Raw genomic sequence first — 23,245 nt, forward strand, 5'->3', positions numbered from 1 at the left:
CAGTAAAACTAATATCCATAAATTCAAATTAAAGAATATGCATGTGACGTCATTAAAGCTAAACCAATAGTAAATAAAACCACAAATATGGGATGTAGAAACCACTGAATTAGAGTCGCGTGACTTTGGGAAGGAACAAAACAAAATGTGGCAGAATTAAACATTTTTAAAAGCACTTTCACCCCTTTCACCCTTTACCTGGGACAACGGCTTAAATGAAAAAAAGCAGTTATAAATGACTTAAATTACCAGACGCAAGCGCAGATAGAATTTACTAACACTTACAACTAAAGGGTCCAAAATCAAAAGTAACACTGGTAGCCAAAATACTGATAAAATAATAGTCTTGTTAATTTTGGGGCCCTTTATAGCTGTTTGTTCGGTGTGAGCCAAGGCTCCGTGTTGAAGGCCGTACATTAACCTATAATGGTTTACTTTTATAAATTGTTATTTGGATGGAGAGTTGTCTCATTGGCACTCACACCACATCTTCCTACATCTATTATCTATAACAATAGTAAGGTTTTGGTTAACATGGATGATCCTGTAGCAACAGAACGTAAATCAGAGAGAGGAAACTGCGGAGTAAAGTGAGAACCGAACTAGCTATTAGTCGGCAAAATCTTATCAACAGATAATGAATAATCCCAGTTATTTTCATAGACTTATAAATAGGAATTGCAGCAACCAACAAACCTCTACAAATCTGTTGATTATGTTTTACCAGAAGACTAAAAAGATCTTTGGCAGTATGTGTTTCAAGTAGAATATATATGACAAAAGCTATCTTAAACTATGAAAATATCAGTCGGCAACTATAGGAACAACCTAGTACCATAGAGGCACCAAAATTACAGAGACAGAAGTTATTTAAGCAAATTGGTGAGCTCAATACAATGGAAAGGGATGATGAATAAGGAATATCAGCGTCGCATGTTGTAGTCAACACTTCGGTGCTGACATGAATATCAATAATGTGGTCATTTTTATAAATTTCCTGTATACAAAACTTTGAACTTTTGATTTTCTTATCCAAGGCATAGATTACCTTAGCCGTATTTGGCACAACTTTTTGGAATTTTGGATCCTCAATGCTCTTCAACTTTGTACTTGTTTGGGTTTATAAATATTTTTGATTTGAGCGTCACTGATGAGTTTTATGTAGACGAAACGCGCGTCTGGCGTACTAAATTATAACCCTGGTACCTTTGATAACTATTTACACCACTGGGTCGATGCCACTGCTGGTGGACGTTTCGTCTCCGAGGGTATCACCAGCCCAGTAGTCAACATTTCGGTGCTGACATGAACATCAATAATGTGGTCATTTTTATAAATTTCCTGTATACAAAACTTTGAACTTTTTGAAAAACTAAGGATTTTCTTATCCAAGGCATAGATTACCTTAGCCGTATTTGGCACAACTTTTTGGAATTTTGGATCCTCAATGCTCTTCAACTTTGTACTTGTTTGGGTTTATAAATATTTTTGATTTGAGCGTCACTGATGAGTCTTATGTAGACGAAACGCGCGTCTGGTGTACTAAATTATAACCCTGGTACCTTTGATAACTATTTTAAAAACTAAAGCTCAAAATATTTAACAACATTCTACTGAATAGAGAAGTATTAGGTTGCTGATAATCCAAATAGTGCAAAACGCCTACTCCAGTACAAATATGTTATTGTCCCCGCAGACAAAGATTTTAAAACATCGTTTTAGTGTGTAAATCACATAAAAAAACTGCTTCATAATTGACCATTTTCTCTTAAAATGTCCTTTACCTAGTCAAGAATATGGCAGTTGTTATCAAATAGTTCGTCCCTATGATAGTTATCAAAGGTACCAGGATTATAATTTAGTACGCCAGACGCGCGTTTCGTTTACATAAAACTCATCAGTGACGCTCATATCAAAATATTTATAAAGCCAAACATGTACAAAGTTAAAGAGCATTGAGGATCCAAAATTCCAAAAAGTTATGCCAAATTTGGCTAAGGTAATCTATGCCTGGGATAAGAAATTCCTTAGTTTTTCGAAAAATTCAAAGTTTTGTTAACAGGAAATTTATAAAAATGACCACATTATTGATATTCATGTCAACACCGAAGTGTTGACTACTGGGATGGTGATACCCTCGGGGACGAAACGTCCACCAGCATTGTTGCATTGGCGTTTGTTTTGTTGCGCTTCAGTGTTTTTTGTTGTTTCGTTATTTTCCTCTTATAGTTGATGTGTTCCATCGGTTTTACTATGTAACCCGGATTTGTCTTCTCTTAATCAATTTAGGACTTTTGTACAGCAGTGTACTACGGTGCCTTTATTTGAATGTTTTTTTTTAAACTCAACATGTACTGCCCTAAAAAATCATGGATAATATAGCTCTGTTCTATGTTCTTTGGAATTTCATCCAAAGAGTCAGAATGGATCTTCCTTTGTTGTATTGGATACATAAACTACATATTATTGTATCCTTACAAAATACGTTATATTGCTGGATCTTCTAAGTGTTCAACGAAACCTATTTCCAAGTTATTAACACCAATGTGTTGTGTTCATAGAGTGTCTTTATGCCATTTTGTTTTTCTTTGTTGGCATATTTGATTGTTTTTATCTAGATGAAGATTACAACACATTGTTGACTGTTGTATCCCAAATTTTGACTTTTTTTTACCAAATATGTCTGCTTATTTTGCTCACACATTTATGTCAATATAACAGAATTATATGAGATGGCATACAAGTGAGAGGTTAATCTAATTATAAAACCAAAACAACCTATTTCCAATTTATTAACACCAATGTGTTGTGTTCATAGAGTGTCTTTATGCCATTTTGTTTTTGTTTGTTGGCATAATTATTTTGATCGTGATGAAGATTACAACACATTGTTGACTGTTGTATCCCAAATTTTGACTTTTTCTACAAAATAAGTCTGCTTATTTTGCTCACACATTTATGTCAATATAACAGATTTATATGAGACTGTCATACAAGTGAGAGGTTAAGCTTACTATAAAACCAGAACTAATTGTCAGTATCTGCGAGTACTCACAGACCCTTACGTTTCAACTTATTTGTATAGTTTGTTCTTTTGTTGGCTGTTACATCACTAATCCAGGTTTGGAGAGGGTTGAGCGTTTACAAATATTTTTAATCCTGACACATTCTGAATGTGCGTGTTCAAAGTCAGGAGACTGTAATTTAGTGGTTGTAGTTAGTTCATGTCTGTTATATTTGTTTTAGTGAATTGTTTTGTTCTACATTAGGCCATTGTTTTCTTAATTTAATCAATTCATATTTTTCATTTTGAGGACTTTTATACGTCTTTACGGTATGGTGTATCTTATTGTTGAAGTCTGTATGGTTCCCTATACTTGCTAAAATCAACTTCATTTGAACTTTTGTGGATAGTTGTCAATTTGGCAATCACACCACATCTTATTTTTATATTTACGACAGAACAGATGATTCCAGCATGAGTTAAATACTGGTCTTATACCAAGATAATTGACAGAAGGTTAGGGGCTCTCAATATTTTTTCAAACCAAAAATATATATTAACATCAAGTGTTTTCTGCTGAAAAGCATACTTTTGTCATGTCTCTACTTTGATTATTCACAGACAAGCTAAAAGCAACAGCACTTTCCGAAGCATGTATCAATTCATACAAAAAAAGTTATTTCAAAGGGGAAGAAGGAAATCATTTACAGATGCAATTTACTATCTGTATGATCTTATTAAAACTTATAAAACATAAAATATCTTAGTTATAAACTTTCGAAAAATAGCAACACAAGGAATATGATTTATCTTTCCAAATGTTGAAACAGATAACACTTGTCAATATGAGTTATAACAATTGATATTAAAACTAATGTTATCATTTTTTTTATTATTTTAAAATCCTAAAAATGAAAATGTTAGATGAAAGCCAAGGATTTCATGTAACAAGCTAAAACACACAACTAATTACAATCACATTACCATAAAGCTATGATTTGACGTTATCCCTTTTCTGTAAATATCTTTAGATTTGAAACTTTGGAAGGACTATACAAATTGAAGAAACTTGCATCAGTTAATACTTCAATCTCAAATTATGATAAGATGCTGTACATCATCAATATATTGTTGTCTGAAAATCCAATAGAAACAGAAAACACATTTACAGTTATATAAATAGAATGGCTTACATTTTATATATTGTGTCCAAACTGATGTCTACAGATGTGAAACCACAAATAAAACAATAACTGTAAAGAATGACTGATTTTTCAAGCAAACATTGTGCTGTTTGTTACTCATAACTTGTTTTTATTCCATATGAATACAGTAAAACATTCTATAAACTTTGTACTTTATCTGTCTTTACTAGACATTGGAAAATAATGTCCAATTCATTCTTTAAACATAATGTATATCTTAAACAACTTAAATCAAGGGATATCAGTTACGCAAACCAGACATTATCACTTATAGTTTCAAAATAGTATATCTAGTATTTGAGAGATCAAATACAAAGCATCACCTCCATAATAAGTTGTAATGATCACAAGTACATAAGTATTAATAACCTATTTAAAATTACAATGTAAACACTATAAACAAACTGACAAAATCTATAAAGGCTGTTCCAATAGACATAGAAGTATTTGTAACTTTATCTACAGTATAAGTACTCATTTACTGAAAAGATGTTGATTATATCTTAATAATGCAGTTTCATAAAATGTTGTCTCGAAATTTCAGGTACTATTTTTCATTTTTTACTTATAAGTCTTAACTAAAAAATAAGGGATATAGTATTCAAAGTTAGGACACAAAATCCTTATATGCACTTCAAATAACCTAAATGCCAAAGAAAATCTTACAAAAATGTTATTCATCTGAAAGTAATAATGAAACCATCAACACAGTATGTAGCACCATTTTGAGCAGAATGTAATATATTGCTTAATGTTAATCGTGATAAATCGGTGCATAGAGGACAACAGATGCAGGAACATATAGAATGTAATTTTTTAAGACTAAAATTGGCACAAAGTGGTCTTAATGAAAAAATATGCCAATAAAAACCCAATTATTTTTTAGAGAATGTGAAATGCATTACCCACCTAGTTCAATATCCTATATATCTAATTGGAACAGCCTTTAGTATCCAATATATCAAAATAGAACATCCTTCAGTATCCAATGTGCCTAAATAGAACAGCCTTAGTACTAATTCATCTTCAAATCTAACAGATTAAAATAAAACACATGTCCTAAATGAAACAGATTATTTAAACAGAGACAGATAATAAATACAATTGCATATTAATATTTATGAGACAAAACAAAGAAAGATAAAAATGCACAAAATCCTCAGTTGTTTGTATTAAACTGCACACAATTTTACAACAATGCAAATCTAGTAAACTCAATTTTATTTACAAAAAAATCTCTGTCTCTCAGAAATATATTGGCTTTCAAAACCCTGATGACTACGGTCTCTTTCAATTTATGAGATTCAATGTGTTTTGCTACTTCAGATAACCAATAATAAAGCAATGTTTCTTATTCAAAATAAACATAAAATTGTTGTCAATAATTGATATTTTAATTCAAATCATTACTGTAACATTTGAATAAGAATATGCCAAAAGGATTTTTTTATTATATGGTTAATGGTGAATCTCAATTTTTTTGGAGGTTTCTGATCTTAGACTAATAGTGATATATTAAGTAGAAAAAAATCATCTCCAACCATAATACATTTTGATTGCTTGTAAAAGGGTAAAAAAAATACTCAATACAACTAAACATACATTTTTTGTTTTGTTACACAAAAACATTACACTTGGGTCTGCCAGCAGATATTTGATTTTACCGAGTCTTAGTCCAAGTTCCAATGTTAATTTGACACCATGTATATGTCATCATCAGGAAGTGGTGTACCAATTCTTCAAGTCATATCTTGTTAAAATACATTTCCAAAAGAGTGATTTTGTTTTCATTTTTATTAAGTGACTTTGTTGTAAAGATGTCCAAAAATCCTATACACAATTGTATTATTTGAAGTAATGAACAGGAAAAAACTTTAAATAAGTCAAGGTCATATTTTATTCTGTCTTTGGTGCCTGTTTATCCATGGGACCATATTTTATTCTGTCTTTGGTGCCTGTTTATCCATGGGACCATATTTTATTCTGTCTTTGGTGCCTGTTTATCCATAGGACCATATTTTATTCTGTCTTCTGCACCTTTTTATCCATCGGACCCTATCTTGGATTTCATATTATTCATTTTTATAACCCTGTATTGTCAGATGCTGTCTAATTATACAAATTATAAAAAAGAAACTAAATATTGTTGCCCTGTCATGTATGGTTTCTATCAAATATATCTGAAATTCCTCAGTTTAACACAGCATGTACTAGGTAATAAGGACAGTGCTGTATCATGCCATGTAACATATTGGTCTTTGTAACATTGTATGCTACACCAAACAAATACTGATGGATCTAGGAGAAAGAGAGGAAATGGTGTAACCATAGTGACATTGTTTATCAATAAATTTCATTATAGGTGAGACAAAAGGCAAACTCTAAACAATAATATTTTTTAAACACATGAATTTACATGAAATATAGACTGATTATACTAAAAAAAAGTTCAGTAAGTTTTCTATTTGCACTGCAGTCTACAATTTTAGCATTATTGTTGATTTCATTTGCTTTATATTACTTGTTATAAAGAGATTATGATAAGGTAGGGATACTTTCTGTATCCATCCAAAAAAGGGAGAGTTTGTAATAACGTATCAAAAGAAATGAGAAAAATTGGCTTAACCTTTTACCAAAATATTTAGATGTTTCTGATTTATAATCAATTTGTAAATAAGTTAATTTAATGTTGTGAAGTGATGAAAAATCTGTATGAAATTTGGCACCAAAGGATGTTATATAAAACTATCCTTTTAAAATGTAATGTCCACTGTAAATGTCATATATCACTAATTCAACCACAGGCATTCAATATAAAAATAGAGATTGTGTAAAAATTCAGTGGATGTTAAGAACTCCCTTAACAAATGATAAACAAAACAAAACAAATAATAAAATTCATAGAAACAAAAACAATTTTGCACATGAAAATGAGATTAAAGCTTGAAATAAAAATAATAATAAATGCAAGCTCAAGGCTTTTAAATAATTTATGCATAAAGTTCATATTTAGCAGTAAAAATAAACCCGTTAGAATATAAAAATAAGGAGATGTAGTATGAGACAACTATCCACTTTATACTTTCTATCATATTAAAATTGATTGTTTTAAAAAGTTATGGTAAGGGCAAAGACATTTCTTGATTACCTCTTCATAACACTTGATTTGACAAACAATTTGCAGTATGTGTTTTCTAAGATCTCCAATTGATGAAATTAAATACCGTCATCAAAGAACAGTGTGTAAATAAACCTGCCAGGGTGTAATAAGGATTTGTTTTAATTCTCACTGAAGTGTGAAGGTTTTTCTATTTTAAAATTGGCTTAAACTTTGAAATTGTATTTCAAATTTTACTATCATGCAAATCAAAATATCTTAATGAAGACCACATACAGATAGGTATGCATATGAATTCAAATATGTTCCTTTCTTGGAATCTTAAAATATCTGTCAGTTGAAATCAACAAGTTATGACATGCAATGTGCTAGAGTTAGCTTTTGAAATTGATAAATAGCTTTATTTTTTAGAAATCTTTTTTCTAAATTAATGTAAAATTTCAATTTCCATGACACATTTATATTTTCTAAAATAAAGTACAACTTAATATAAGGACATCACATCCCTGCAATTTTTTCATTCTGTAATATGATGAAAAAAATTGATCCTGGCGTAAAAATTTAAAACGAAAATTGAAATTTACATGATGGCTTGAAGTAAACAGCAGTACGCAGTATTTATGAAACATGTTTATTATTGCAAAAATGGCTGGTGATGGTAACTGGTCTTTGTCAATAAATAAAGTTTTTACTTTAACTGGAAATACCTGTCAAAATGGGAGACAACTCTTAATGTTATTCAATTAAAAATGGTTGTTGGATAGTACTTCTAAAATATTAACCAACATACTATCTGTTTGGAAATAAAAATTTGCATACATCAAATAGACATACATCCCTTAATTAATAACAACAAAAGTCTTAAAATAAAATGTGTCTTCCAATAATACCACATACATTTAAATAGCCCTAAGTGAATTAAACTAGAGGCTCTCAAGAGCCTGTGTCGCTCACCTGTTAATGTGTTTACTGATGTCGGCCATCTTTGTTGGTAGGCGGGGTCATTAGACACTCTTTTTAAAAATAGATACCCTAGTATTATGATTGTGGCCAAGTTTGTTTAATTTGGCCAAGTAGTTTTAGAAAAGATTTTTATACAAGTTACAAAAATGAGGAAAAGTTATTTAATATTGACTCTAAAGGGCAATAACTCCTTAGGGGGTCCTCTAACAATTTTGATCATGCTGACTTATTTGTAGATCTTACTTTGCTGAACATTATTGCTGTTTACAGTTTATCTCTATCTATAATAGTATTCAAGATAATAACCAAAAACTGCAAAATTTTCTTAAAATAACCAATTTAAGGGCAGCAACCCAACAACAGGTTGTCCGATTCAACTTAAAATTTGTGAGGGGATATATCTTATTCTGATGGACATTAAAATCTTGAAAAATTGCCCTAAATGTCTTGGTTTCAAAGATATAAAGCAAAAACTGCATTTTACCACTATGTTCTAATTTTAGCCATGTCGGCCATTTTGTTTGGTAGGCTGGGTCATCGGACACATTTTTTAAACTATAAACCACAATGATAATTGTCGCCAAGTTTGATTAAATTTGGCAAAGTAGTTTTAGAGAAGAAAATTTTTAGAAAAGTTACAAAAAATGATGAAAAGTTGTTAAAAATTGACTATAAAGGGCAATAACTCCTTAAGGGGTTGACTGGCAATTTTGGTCATGTTGACTTATTTGTAGGTCTTACTCTGCTGAACATTATTGCTGTTTACAGTTTATCTCTATCTATAATAGTATTCAAGATAATAACCAAAAACTGCAAAATTTCCTTAAAATAACCATTTCAGGGGCAGCAACTCAACAACAGGTTGTCCGATTCGTCTGAAAATTTCAGGGCAGATAGATCTTCACCTGATTAATAATTTTACCTCATGTCAGATTTGCTCTAAATGCTTTGGTTTTTGAGTTATAAGCTAAAAACTGCATTTTACCCCTATGTTCTATTTTTAGCCATGGCGGCCATCTTGGTTGGTTTGACAGGTCACGCCACACATTTTTTAAACTAGATATCCCAAGGATGATTGTGGCCAAGTTTGGTAGAATTTGGCCCAGTAGTTCCAGAGGAGAAAATTTTTGTAAAAGTTTACGGACGACGGACGACAGACGCCAAGTGATGAGAAAAGCTCACTTGACCTTTCAGGTCAGGTGAGCTAAAAAAGGAGTGTTTTAAATTCCAGTCTGATAGTTTAAATTAGCGATTTAATTCATAGATCTTTGGTATCACATCTAATCTAAATGAACATATTATTAAATGGAACAATTTATTTCATTAATCATTGTTGGATTTAGGATTTCATATGATATATGATGAATTAAATTATTGTGAGCACAAAGACTAGTTTCTTACTGACATAGAAATATAAAGATCTACCATGATTACCATATATGTATAAAATAAAATAAAAAAAGTTTTTCCTTACAATAAAATGTATAAAGCAGAATTCAAAAGTTTTCATAAAACATAAAAATAGAGCATAAAAAGATGCTAATCATGATTATCTTTAAATAATGTGAGATTAGGATACAAATAAATGCCTGAACTTATTTCAATATACAAACTTTAAAGTATTTATTGTGTCCAGATTGATAAATAATTATTAAATTTCTGATTATCAAATGTAAGTAAAAGAATACACTATTTCAAAAATTTCAAAAACTTTATAAAAAAGATCAAACATTATTTTGAAACAAGTTCAGAAATACACCAGATAATGAGTTTTTGAATGTGATAGTTTTAAAAGTGTACAATATTTCAAAAGCACCAGGAATATAATATTTTCATGAAATTCATTTCATATAAAACAAAAAGTAGAGATTTAAACTAAAAATGTTCAATATTTACATCATACTGAACATTATTGCACATAGGTCAACACACTGTTATGTCAAACACATGACAGCTAACAAAGCACTGAGATCTAAAACTGTACACATATATTGGTCACTGTACATATATACACAAAATTTATTAACACTATACAAACATGTGTGTGTCATACATCAGTCTCAGGCTTACTAGCCAATTTAGCTTCTTTAAGAATCATATCACACTTGTCTAGCTCCTACAAATATAAAACAGAAATTCTATGTGTTTGTATTTACAATCTCATGATTATAACATTATAACTATACATTAGAAGTCAAGACATACATTTTGAAATAGTTTTTATATTAAACAAATAGTTATCCAAAGGCTTAAGATAACCAATTCTGAATGTTTTGAAAAACTTTCTGTACATGCACAGCAAAAAAAACATGAAAAAGGAATAGGTCTTTTACTGCTGTTCTAGATTTTCAAAAAATCATGATGTGTGCTTTTTAAGCTTTAAAAATAAAAGCAGTTAATCTGTGTGTCTTATTCAATATTGTTCAAAACTTAAAGTTAATCTTTAATGAAGAACTCCATGATATTCATAAAATCATATGAATAAAAAAAAAAAAACCCTTAATGTAAATGATCACCATACCTTTTCATTTTCCTGTGTTAATTTCTCTAGTTGATTGGTATGATGGGTTTGTAAGCTGTTCATTTCTACACCTTAATGTAATGATACCTTACCTTTTTATTTTCCTGTGTTAATTTCTCTAGTTGATTGGTATGATGAGTTTGTAAGCTGCTCATTTGCTTTCCTTGTTTAATTTTCTGTCTTTTTATTTCATCTATAAATTTCTTCATGTTATTTTCATTCAATTCTTTTATTCTCCTATAAAATAACATTATATGTTCAGGGAATAAATGTATAAAATGTATTCATAACACATAAATATATAGGTCTTAAATAAAAAGATATAATCATACATATCTCCTACACTCTCCAGTGCAAAACATTTGAAAATAATTATACCAAGCCTTTCCTTTTACAAAGATAATACTTCGACCATGCCACGATGAGGGGGTGTATTGCATTTCTGCTAATTTTTCAAAATTCCAATACATGTACTTCGTTTCAGGAAATTTAAAGTATACATTTCCAGAAATTGTATTTATTACTTTTTCCGGAAAATTACCTGGCAGTAAATCATTAATATTGTGAATATATAATAGATAAATTATGTATTTCATATTTCTATACAAAAATGGTTCTGATCTTATATCTACAAGAGTGCACACGCTGAAATGTCTCGCCTTCTATACTAATCATTGATATTATGTTGATAGTCCTAAGTATAAAACTAAGCTTTATTACAACTGACACATAAACTTAAAATTAAGCAAGATAACTAAACAAAGACCAATGAACCTTGAAAATTAGGTCAAGGTAAAAAAAAAAACCATGCCAGGCAGACATGTACAGCTTACAATGCTTCTATATAACATATATAGTTGACCCATTACTTACAGTTTAAGAACAAGAATGTGTCGATAGTACATGGATGCCCCACTCGCACTATCATTTTACATGTTCACTGGACCGTGAAATGGGGGTCAATACTTTAATTTGTCATTAAAATTAGAAAGATCATATCATAGTTAACATGTGTATTAAGTTTCAAGTTGATTGGACTTCAACTTCATCAAAAACTACCTTGTCCAAAAACTTTAACCTGAGCTTCACACTATCTTCTTCTTTGTTCACTGGACCATGAAATTGGGGTCAATACTTTAATTTGACATTAAAATTAGAAGGATCATATCATAGGTAACATGTGTACTAATTTTCAAATTGATTGGACTTCAACTTCATCAAAAACTACCTCGACCAAAAACTTTAACCTGAAGAACCAGACGAACGAACGGACGAACGAATGGACGAACGGAGGCACAGACCAGAAAACATAATGCCCCTCTACTATCGTAGGTGGGGCATAAAAATAGACCAAAACACAAAAACTTAACACTGTGCAATGAACCGTGAAAATGAGGTCACAGTCAAATAAAACCTGCATGACTGACATAAAGATCATAAAATATTTCCATACACCAAATATAGTTGACCTATGACATATAGTATTAGATAAAAAGACCAAAACTCCAAAACTTAACTTTGACCACTGAACCATGAAAATGAGGTCAAGGTCACATGACATCTGCCCGCTAGACATGTACACCTTACAATCATTCCATACAACAAATATAGTAGACCTATTGCATACAGTATGAGAAAAACAGACCAAAACACAAAAATTTAATTATAACCACTGAACCATGAAAATGAGGTCAAGGTCAGATGACACCTGCCAGTTGGACATGTACACCTTACAGTCCTTCCATACACTGAATATACTAGCCTTATTGCTTATAGTATCTGAGATATGGACTTGACCACAAAAACTTAACCTTGGTCACTGATCCATGAAATGAGGTCAAGGTCAAGTGAAAACTGTCTGACAGACATGAGGACCTTGCAAGGTACACACATATCAAACATAGTTATTCTATTACTTATAATAAGAGAGATTTCAACATTACAAAAAATTTGAACTTTTTTTTCAAGTGGTCACTGAACCATGAAAATGAGGTCAAGGACATTGGACATGTGACTGACAACAATATACTAGATATATTAAACATGAAAGTTTCACCTTAGTGAAAGATGATTAAGTTGGAATCGTTATATTTTTTATGTTTCACAAATTTGAAATATCTATGATCGTATATGTAATGAAATAACTGATATTTTCATAGATGACACAATTAATAAATCAATACAGGGTTGTAAAATGGTAACTACATTCCTCTTGTGTTTGCGTTACTTCCCACTTTTTATCAAAATGTGGGATCTGCTAATTGATGTGTGAACTACCTGAAGACTAACTCTCCAGCCCTAGGTAGATCATATTAACTTTGAATGTGCAATGTATACTGCTGTTACAAAAATTTCATGCTGCTACAATCAGTTGTTGCAGGTTTCATTTAGGACTAGGTTCAATGTTCTCCTTAATTATTTTCTTGAGCGTACTATTTTAGAGTATATTCAAAGAATCCTGTGAACTTTTTGAATTATGAAATTAAAAATGATTTCCTATACACTTTTAAACAGCTAAATTACTTTTTGTTAATTAGTAAACTTTTAAAAATAAATCTTTCAGTATTTCAACATTATAAAAAGATGAAGATCTGACAATTAGAGCCAGAGTAAATTTCATTAAGATTTTTTTTTTACCATGAGGTGAATAAGAAAGATGAAATTTTCAAGACAATTACTAACAGGTATGATAAGTTCAAGATAAAAATCTAAAACTCAGGTTTTTTGTACCTTTCTCGTTCCATCTTGTTTTTGATTGTTTTATCATTCTGTACTGCCTTACTTGATTCCATTGACTGCTTCACTTGTATAGCCTTAAGTTCTTTCTCTTCCCTAACAAAACAAAAACATTTTAATAACACAGTTCAATTCCGTAAATGTGTTTTCAGAGCTCTTTTAAATGAAAACTGTAAAATTTATCTTCAAAGTCCTCATTTTTGGGAAATTACTTCTATTCATAGATACTGTCTTACTTTCTTTTTTACTAATGCCACAACATATCTTCTAAACTGAAATGATCATAAAATGTTTCCTGCTTGAACAGCTAGAATACAAAATAATTCTTTCTAAAGTGACTTAACAACAAACTTGATAAAGTCCTGTAAACAAAACTATGCTGTCTATGACTTTCATTGCAGAAGGACTAAAGAATTTAACAACATTTTTTTTTCATCTTGTAAGCTTTATACTGTTTACTTCAAATGTTTGTTTGTAACTTCAGTGTAAACCAACCTTTCATGTCTAGCTTCTAACTCTTTGATTTGCTCTTGTTTGACATCATCAAACAATTTCTTCAGTAAATCGTTCTGTTGAGCTAAATGAAGTTTTCTCATTTCGTGTTCTTCATTTAATTGTCTACATCCCATATCAGTCCATTCAGTTGTTTGGTCACAAACCAATTCTGATAACTACAAAATATTATTTCATAAAAAGCTTGCTTAGCTATGCATATGATTCAACTTTATTTCTTAAACACCAAAGATTTTGAAACACTTTTTGACATCCCAATAGAATGCATTCTTTAAAATATTTAATATTTACAGAACAACCTTCCCTTTGTAGTATTGAACCTTGAAGTACAATTTTAGAGAGATCCATGCACTTAAACACAAGTTATGGTCTGGAAAACTACAAAAATGCCTGTTTTTTCCCCTGATTCCTGAACGTTCAGCACAATTACCCCTAAACTCAATCTCAGCCTTCCTCTTGTGATATGGAACCTTGTGGTACAATGTTAGAGAGATCCATACACATACACTCAAGTTATTGCCCAGAAACTACAAAAATGCTTCTTTTGGCCCCCAATTCCTTAACTACTGGTACCATAACCCTAACTAATTTAGAGCCTGTGTCGCTCACCTTGGTGACGTTGGTCTAATGTGCATATTAAACAAAGGACACAGATGGATTCATAACAAAATTGTGTTTTGGTGTTTGTGATGTGTTTGTTGATCTTACTTTACTGAACAATCTTGCTGCTTACAATTATCTCTATCTATATGAACTTGGTGAAGTTGACTTATTTGTAGATCGTACTTTGCTATACATAAATTGCTGTTTACAGTTTGTTTATCTTTATCTAAGATATTATTGAAGATAATAACCAAAAACTTCAAAGTTTTCTTAAAAATTACCAATTCAGGTGCAGGAACCCAACAACGGGTTGCCTGATTTGTCTGAAAATTTCAGGGCAGTTAGATCTTGACTTAATAAACATATTTTAATGAATGAGATTTGCTCTAAATGCTTTGAATTCTTGGTTGGTTGGCCAGGTCACAGGACACCTTTTTAAACTAGATACCCCAAAGATGATTGTGGCCAAGTTTGGATTAATTTGGCCCAGTAGTTTCAGAGGAGAAGATTTTTGTAAAAGATTACTAAGATTTATGAAAAATGGTTAAAAATTGACTATAGAGGGCAATAACTCCTAAAGGGGTCAACTGACCATTTCGGTCATGTTGACTTATTTGTAAATCTTACTTTGCTGAACATTATTGCTGTTTATAGTTTATCTCTATCTATAATAATATTCAAGATAACCCAAAATAACAAGACACGGTTTTGGAGGTCAAACTGTGTTGTACAAGAATCTATAAAGTAATTTGGGATGCTTTTATTGCTATGAATAACAAAGAAGCTAAATTCATTCAAGTTTGGACATCGCAATATAGCAACTAATTACATAACAATTAATTATGTAATAATAATGTCATAATGAAATTATCACAGTTTGAAAAATTAATCTGTCTTCTTTCTTTCGGTTTCTCATTTATAAAATTTAAAGAATGATGAGAGGATCAGTTTAAAGTTGTCTGATTGGGGGTGAAAAAATCTTTGTATTGTGCTACCTTAATTCTTAGAAAATGATTTCAAAATGGGAGTTTAAATTATTGCATTTATAATCCTGTCACATTTTTCAAAATAGTAAAAACATCGCAATAATTTCTGAATTTACAGCACTTTGTCCAACCCAGCCAAAATTAATATAATTAATAAAATTATAAGGTTTTATTGCAATTTAAAAGTCTGAAATTTATTTTTGCTGCTTTATCTATTAACAATCATACCTTTGACTTGTGATCATTCAAAAGAGAAGAAACTTTCCCTTTTTCTTCTAAGCTTGCACTGGAATCCCTGAAATTATAATAAAAATCTTTGAAACAAAATGTTTGCACTGTATATATAATTAATAAAACAGAGCATGCAACTTACAGATATGTTTGTTATTGTTATTTCAAATTCATTTTTTTTTAATTTCTGATATGATCAATGTGGTTAATTACAATGGAACAGTTATTTAGTGAGTTATGTCTGACATTCACATACAAACAAACTGTTGACAATTTAGGTCAGCTTATCATGAACATATTCAAAGATGAACCACAAGAGACTATTTTTCACTTATACTTTCCTAATGGGTTTAGATAAATTATAAAATTGTTTTTAAATAAGTTATTATAACTACATCATACAAAATTCATGTGATAATATTGGTTAATGGGTACAAGAAGATACGGTATGAGTGCCAATCAGACAACTCTCCGTCCCAAGTCAAAATTTGTAAAGAGTAAACCACTATAGGTCAAAGTAATGCATGTACATTATTTTCAACATATGACTTCTAGCAATGATGATGATAAGTTGTAGATGTCTGGATGAGATAATCTCTAAGACTCAACAGAAATAGTACTACGACATCCATACTCTTTCCTTTTTAACTTTTTCTCTTTCTGTAGCCTGTTTTTGCTAAGACTAGACAGAAATATAACTAAGACATGCATACCTTTCCTTTTTAACTTTTTCTCTTTCTGTAGCCTGTTTTTGCTAAGACTAGACAGAAATATAACTAAGACATGCATACCTTTCCTTTTTAACTTTTTCTCTTTCAGTAGCCTGTGTAATAGTAATAAGATGTACATACCCTTTCCTTTTTAACTTTTTCTCTATAGACTTTTCTGTCGCCTGTTTCTCTTTATCATGCTTGATCATTAAAGTGTCCACGACCATTGTATGTTGTTTATTCATTACACTTTTCTCTTTTTGGTGCTTCTTTTTTAATAAATCCATTTCTTTTTGTTGTTTTTTTATTAGTTTTATCACAGATTTATCTTTCATTAGTGTTTCTCTGTTGATCAAATTAAAGTTGAGCTCGTCCCCTAAAATGATAATCATTTGTTTTATAAATCATACTTCAAGTAAAATATAATTTTCTAAAAAACCTGTTAATTTGTTGTAGACTTTCATGAAGAAAAGTATTCTGTTATATGATAAACTAATACCATTATTGAAATGTTGTAAAGCACTATAGCATAACCTTGGTGTAGCAAACTCTTTTGTGTCTTAAGTAAACTCTGAGAATTCAAGTTTTTTGAAGGCATGTCAAACTCTGATGAGTCAAACTTGGTTTGTTACAAAATCTCAGTTAACTCAATTATATTTGGAAGTCCTCTCAATGAAAAATTAACCCCAATTAGGGAATTTGAAGAAAAAGAATTTTTTGGGATGAAAAGCAAATATCAGTTTGAGATATTTATCCAAACATTAAATCATATGTTTTTATTGTTCATCAAAATGACTTTAGGGGCCAGTTGAAGGACGCCTCCGGGTGCGGGAATTTCTCACTATATTGAAGACCTGTTGGTGACCTTCTGCTGTTGTTTTTTTCTATGGTCGGGTTGTTGTATCTTTGGCACATTCCCCATTTCCATTCTCAATTTTATTCCTCAGTTAGTTTTAGGTCATTTCATTTTTTTGATTAACCATCAGAATGGCTTTTTTACTTTTCGTTGGTCGACAACTCTGTCCATTAATAATCAGTTACAATAACCTTCCTTCCTAGGCTGACCATAATTTACACTAGCAGCTTGTACTGTTTCTCCAGTAAACTTACCTTCCTTCCTTGGTTGGCCATTGTTTACACTAGCAGCTTGTTCTGGTTCCCCAGTAAACTTACCTTCTTTCCTAGGTTGGCCATTGTTTACACTAGCAGCTTGTACTGGTTCCCCAGTCACTTGTCCATTTATATTTGCACTAGAACTAGGCTTGGCTATAGGTCTTGTTATTGGGACATCTGTAATATCCTTAGGACTGATTCCTAACTGGGTCAGTTGACTTGTCACCATTTCTTGTTTACTTTTGGGATTCATTAAATCGACAACAAAAGCTGGAATAATTTTGAAAATTTAAATTTATTTTTCTAAATTGTGATACCCCATTCTAATGCTTATGCTTAGAAATTAACAACCAAGAAAAGTTGAAACGTATTCAATTGATAGAAGTTGGACAATGACAATGCTTGTTGACACTGAGGGGTAAAGTTTGCTCTCAATTAGAATTATGAAGGTAAAATTGGACATTGCATTGAATTAAGCGAATAGGCATATTTAGACAAGTTTTGTTCCCTTTCTTTCCATAATTGTAAGTAGAAAATATAGATTCATCATTTCAGTTACTAGGATTACATATTTCCTGATGTTCAGTGGCTGTCCTTTGTTGTTGTGGTTCATAAATGTTTCTCCTTTCTTGTTTTTATATAGAATTGACTGTTTGCTTTCCGGTTTGAATGGTTTTACAACAGTCAATTTTTGGGGCCCTTTATAGCCAATTTTTCATGTTGAATACTGTACTTTGACCTATAATGGTTTAATTTCACAAAATATGACTTGAATGGAGAGTTGTCTCATTGGCACTCATACCACATCTTCTTATATCTATATTGTGAATCCTTTCAAATATTTTAAAGCTACTATCTAAAGTACTTACTTTCCTTTTCCTCTGGTACATATGTGTTGAGTATAATTCTACAGAATACAGTAGGTAGTGATAATGGAAAGTTCCCTTCAGTCCTCAGTGATATGTACCTGTAACCTACATTCAGAATAATTTACATCAAATTATATAACTTCAGTTAAAAGTCTATACTACTACCTATAATAACAACATATTAAAATTTTAAAAGCTTTGGTTGAATAGTTCATGAGTAAATGCAATGACATGACTGGAAACACCTTTTTTCAATCTTTCAAGTAGCATAACTCCTCAACAGGAAAAGTGAAAATTGCCATTGCTAAATTTGACCTTCATTTTTTCATCAGTAACAACATATTTAAATTTGAAAAGCTTTGGTTGAACAGTTCATGAGTAAATACATGGACACGACTGGAAACACCATTTTTCAGTCTTTCAAGAACCATAACTCCTGAACAGTTAAAGTCAATATTGTCATTTTTGAACTTGACCTCCATTTTGTCATCAGTAACATCATATCAAGTTTTAAAAGCTTTGGTTGAACAGTTCATGAGTAAATGCAGGGACACAACTGGAAACACCATTTTTCAAACTTTCAGGAACCACAACTCCTGAACGGTAAAAGTCAATATCGTCATTATTAAACTTGACCTCCATTTTGATGGATGTATCAACATATTAAAATTTTAAAAGCTTTAGTTGAACGGTTCATGAGTAAATGCATGGACAACATTTGGCTTCAAGCCTGCCCCATCAAAAACTACCAGGACCAAAACCTTTTAACCTGAATCAGGACAGATGGATCAACAGACTGGCAGAAAGATGAATGAAAGTGATGCACATACTGAAAACCATAACACCCCACAGGTAGGGCATACAAAGGCCAAATTCTTCTATCCAAAACAAAGAATTAAAATTAAAATTAAAATACCTGCTTGTAAGCCATCTAATGGAAGAATTCGCTGTCCTATTAATTTACCCGTTTCTTCATAAACAGCAATTCTTAATACTGCAAGATCTGGAAGAACTACCTGTAAAAAGATTCACATTTTGTAAATATTGTCAGAAATTAGACCTAAAGAGTATATCATTTTAATCAAGATAATTATGTTTAAAAGTTATGATAAATTTAAAGGGCATGCACTTTTTCAGTTACAACAAACTTTTTTTAAAAGTCTGTTTTATTTTTTGAAAACTATACTTAACACATATGTACTAGAGTAAAATGAAAGCTAGAACTACATTGTGTACATCAATGAAAACAATACACATCATATTACATGTTCTTTTCATTCATTCAAAAAACTACACAAGTATCAACCAAGGCACTTTAAAAGTGAGAAAACGGCTAATTATTTAGATTTATACATACAATCCAAAACACTATATGAAAGGTTTCACTTAAAATATTGAACAAACCTTTCTAAAGACAAATGGATCCTCGTTATATACAGGATTTAATCCATTGGCTGGAACAACCTTGGTACGGAATTCTTTACGAATAGTGTCTGTAGGTAAACCATACATATCAACTTCAACATAAGTTCCAATCTTTTTATCAGACAAAAACTGGCCAGATATAACCTGTTCAGAAAACATACAAATAAATTTGAAGAATACATTCAGCAAAGATGCTACTAAGGGAGCTACCATTTGATTTTTATGGGGGGGGGGGGGGGGGGTGGGGGTGGGGGGCGGTGCTAGGATGAAATTTGAAAAAAATAGGCAGGACAGGAGTTTTGAGTAAAAAAAAAAGGCAGGATGAGACACTTGCAAAAAAAAAAGTCAGGACAACAATTTAGGTAGAAAAAAGTCAGGATAAACTAAAAAAAAAAAAAGGCAGGACCGAACAGATTGAAAAATAAAAAGGCAGGACAGAGATTACAGCTAAAAAAAAAATGCAGGACAAAATTTTTCATCCTAGCCCCCCCCATAAAAATCAAATGGTAGCTCCCTAAGGTTCTAATAATATATGTACACAATAACAAATGCAAAAAAAAAAAAATCAACAAGTCTTAACTTTCTATCAAAAGCATGAAATTTAAAAACAAAATCTAAATGTTTATGATATAGACCATGATAGTGTATTGGCTTGACATAATAACAATATAATAATAAGGCTTAGAATATTTTCAAAAAAGCTTCAAAGGCTCAGGACAGAAACTTTCTTACTTTGGCTTAGTAACATTGCAATGTTTTATGGAAAGTGTATACATTTCATAATGAATTTAAATAAGCTCACCCTTAATCTTCAATTATTTAGCATATTTATTTGTGTTCTTTTGGTTTTATGTGTCATAGGTACACTGTTTTATTGACTCTAATACTTTCCTTTTATCCATATTTACCTGAACTGAACAATGAGCAGGAATTATTCCATCAACTGGACTTTCTGAGAAAGGATCAAAGGTTCTGTCTGGCCGTCTCATAAAATCTGGCTTCAATAAATAACTGAAAAAGATTGTATTTTTTACAGAACACTGTAAAAACTATATTCAATTGGACTTGGGATGAACCTCTTTGACTATAATAATTTCTTTAGAGTAACAATTACTAGTGAAACTTTCCTTGTACAATGAGTGTTGTCAAATTTTAAACAAGGCTATCACAAAAGAGCTGCATTGCAGAAGGAAAAATATAATTGTTGGAATTTCAAAACACAGTTTTTGATATAGATACTTAAAGCCACTTACAAATTACAAGTCACTGTTTTGGGAAAATGTAAAACCTTTTGGGAGGAATTTTAAGCCATTTTTTTTAAGTAATTGGAAATTTTCTCCCAGGGAAAAAGCTGAATTTCGGCTGTAATTTAAGGCAAACAATATCACTGTATTGAGACAGATAAAAAAAATTCTCACATAACACAACTCATTATTGTCAACCTGCTAACCTGCTAAACGTTAAATGGACAGAAAAGGTGAATGTAGTATTGTCACAACTTCTACCGTAGGTGTATGAAATTAATTTGGAAATAGAACAAGATAGCATTTTCTTCACTATTCATTTTTCTGAAACAAAATCTACTTGGTAGTACAGTGCCCAAAGTTACAGTGCAAAATGGCAGATTTCTAAATTTTCTAGACTATATGAGTATTTGGACAGTATAAGGATACTCCAACCATATGAGTACTGTCTGACCGTATGAGTATACTCGTAAGGTCCAGTACGAGCTAGCCATACATGTTTTGGAATCATATGGGTTAAATTTAAAACAAACATTTATCTGAATCTTTTTTTTTAATTTTTTAGTTTAACAAATTGTAATTATTACACTAAGATACTTGTACTGTCCAGTATGAGCTGACCATACATGTTTTTGAATCATACGGGTTAAATTTCAACAAACATTTATCAAAATTTTTATTTTTATTTTTCATAGTTGTTATTACATGTATTACAATTAGGTGAATATTTGCCTAATTAAATGTCTGAATCCTATTTTGGTACTCCTGCCTAAGGTGACACTGGCTACCACAAGGAACATCAAATATTTTTACATTTACATGTATTGTTCATGCATGTTCCTTTGCATTTGCATGTTTTTTGTATCTAATAATTTGGCCAGCTTCTTAATTTTAGGCAAACTGTACAGTCCGACCAACTGTATGCATATTTTCAAAAAGTATGCATACGATCCAAATACTCATATAGTTTGGAATATATTAACATTTTGTAAAGTCCTTTAACATGTTTAAGCTTTAAGCTTTTTCAGTATGTGTAACCATTCCTAAATATGGTATTTTTTTTATAATTACACTTTATGTAAGAATCCTGGGTTTTGATTGGTTGATAGCCAAAATATTTTTCACCAATTTACTGTTATCAAATGAATATCGTTCATTTTTTAACACCGCCGGGGTATATGCAAAAAGGATATGCCTTTTTTACGCACTCTGCCTTGGTATTTCTCCAAAAATACTATATCCAACTGGACGCTTATAACGTCACGATCATCAATGCATTTTTGAACGTTAACATTCGATGTAATTAAATAGATATAGTATGTTCTTCAAGGGTATTTGAGGAGTATTTGTGAAAAATACCCCTCCTTAACATGATATATCTGTTCAATATCCATTTCATAAAGTTCAGTTTTAAACAATTGTATACCTTTTGTTTATTAATCCAAATGATTGGTACTAAGAATGAAGGGAAGAGAGAACAACAAAACAGACAGAAGATTGTTTATCTTACCCACAGTTGCCATTATATTGTTTATCTTACCCACAGTTGCCATTATATTGTTTATCTTACCCACAGTTGCCATTATATTCAAATTTTCCCTGATTAAGTTGCATGGCTAAATCTGGAGTCTGGAAATTGAGAGCTACCATTTGACAACCAGCATTCCAAAATATCTGAAAATTTCAAATTTGTATATTAACCACCTAAAACATCAATCATTTCTATCCAATGCATGGGTCAAATTAATGCAGCCCATATACAGAATATATTCAAAGATTTCAACTCTGAAAGATATCAATGAGAGATACTTCTAATTAAAAAAAATATAAAAATCTATCTCTGAAAAGCAATCTCCTGGCAGGGGAAAATCTCTATTGTCTCATAATTTTTAATCCTCTATCAAATAGATGTAATAAAGAATACCTAAGCCACCTAAAATCATGTTCAAGTGAATTAACATTCATTAATACATGAATAAAATCACCGATTTTGGAGAAAATATC

The 23,245-nt window shown here is 31.0% G+C and overlaps 1 protein-coding gene across 8 annotated transcripts in view; it reads right to left on the reverse strand.

The window, feature by feature from the left end:
- Positions 1-10,060: 10,060 nt before the first annotated feature.
- Positions 10,061-23,245, reverse strand: part of LOC139517292 (1-phosphatidylinositol 4,5-bisphosphate phosphodiesterase beta-4-like) — a 103,132-nt gene continuing 89,947 nt past the window's right edge. For all 8 annotated transcript variants that reach the window (XM_071308206.1, XM_071308207.1, XM_071308208.1 and 5 more), the window contains 12 exons: positions 22,812-22,915; positions 20,906-21,008; positions 19,977-20,141; positions 19,489-19,588; positions 18,573-18,677; positions 17,764-17,973; positions 16,732-16,966; positions 15,878-15,944; positions 14,043-14,218; positions 13,542-13,643; positions 10,904-11,048; positions 10,061-10,406 (listed from right to left, as the gene is read on the reverse strand). In XM_071308206.1, coding sequence (XP_071164307.1) covers positions 10,338-10,406; positions 10,904-11,048; positions 13,542-13,643; positions 14,043-14,218; positions 15,878-15,944; positions 16,732-16,966; positions 17,764-17,973; positions 18,573-18,677; positions 19,489-19,588; positions 19,977-20,141; positions 20,906-21,008; positions 22,812-22,915 — 1,581 coding nt within the window. In that variant the 3' untranslated portion in view covers positions 10,061-10,337. The remainder of the gene's footprint in view (positions 10,407-10,903; positions 11,049-13,541; positions 13,644-14,042; positions 14,219-15,877; positions 15,945-16,731; positions 16,967-17,763; positions 17,974-18,572; positions 18,678-19,488; positions 19,589-19,976; positions 20,142-20,905; positions 21,009-22,811; positions 22,916-23,245) is intronic.

This window comes from Mytilus edulis, chromosome 3 (genome assembly GCF_963676685.1).
Source record: "Mytilus edulis chromosome 3, xbMytEdul2.2, whole genome shotgun sequence".
NCBI lineage: Eukaryota > Metazoa > Mollusca > Bivalvia > Mytilida > Mytilidae > Mytilus > Mytilus edulis.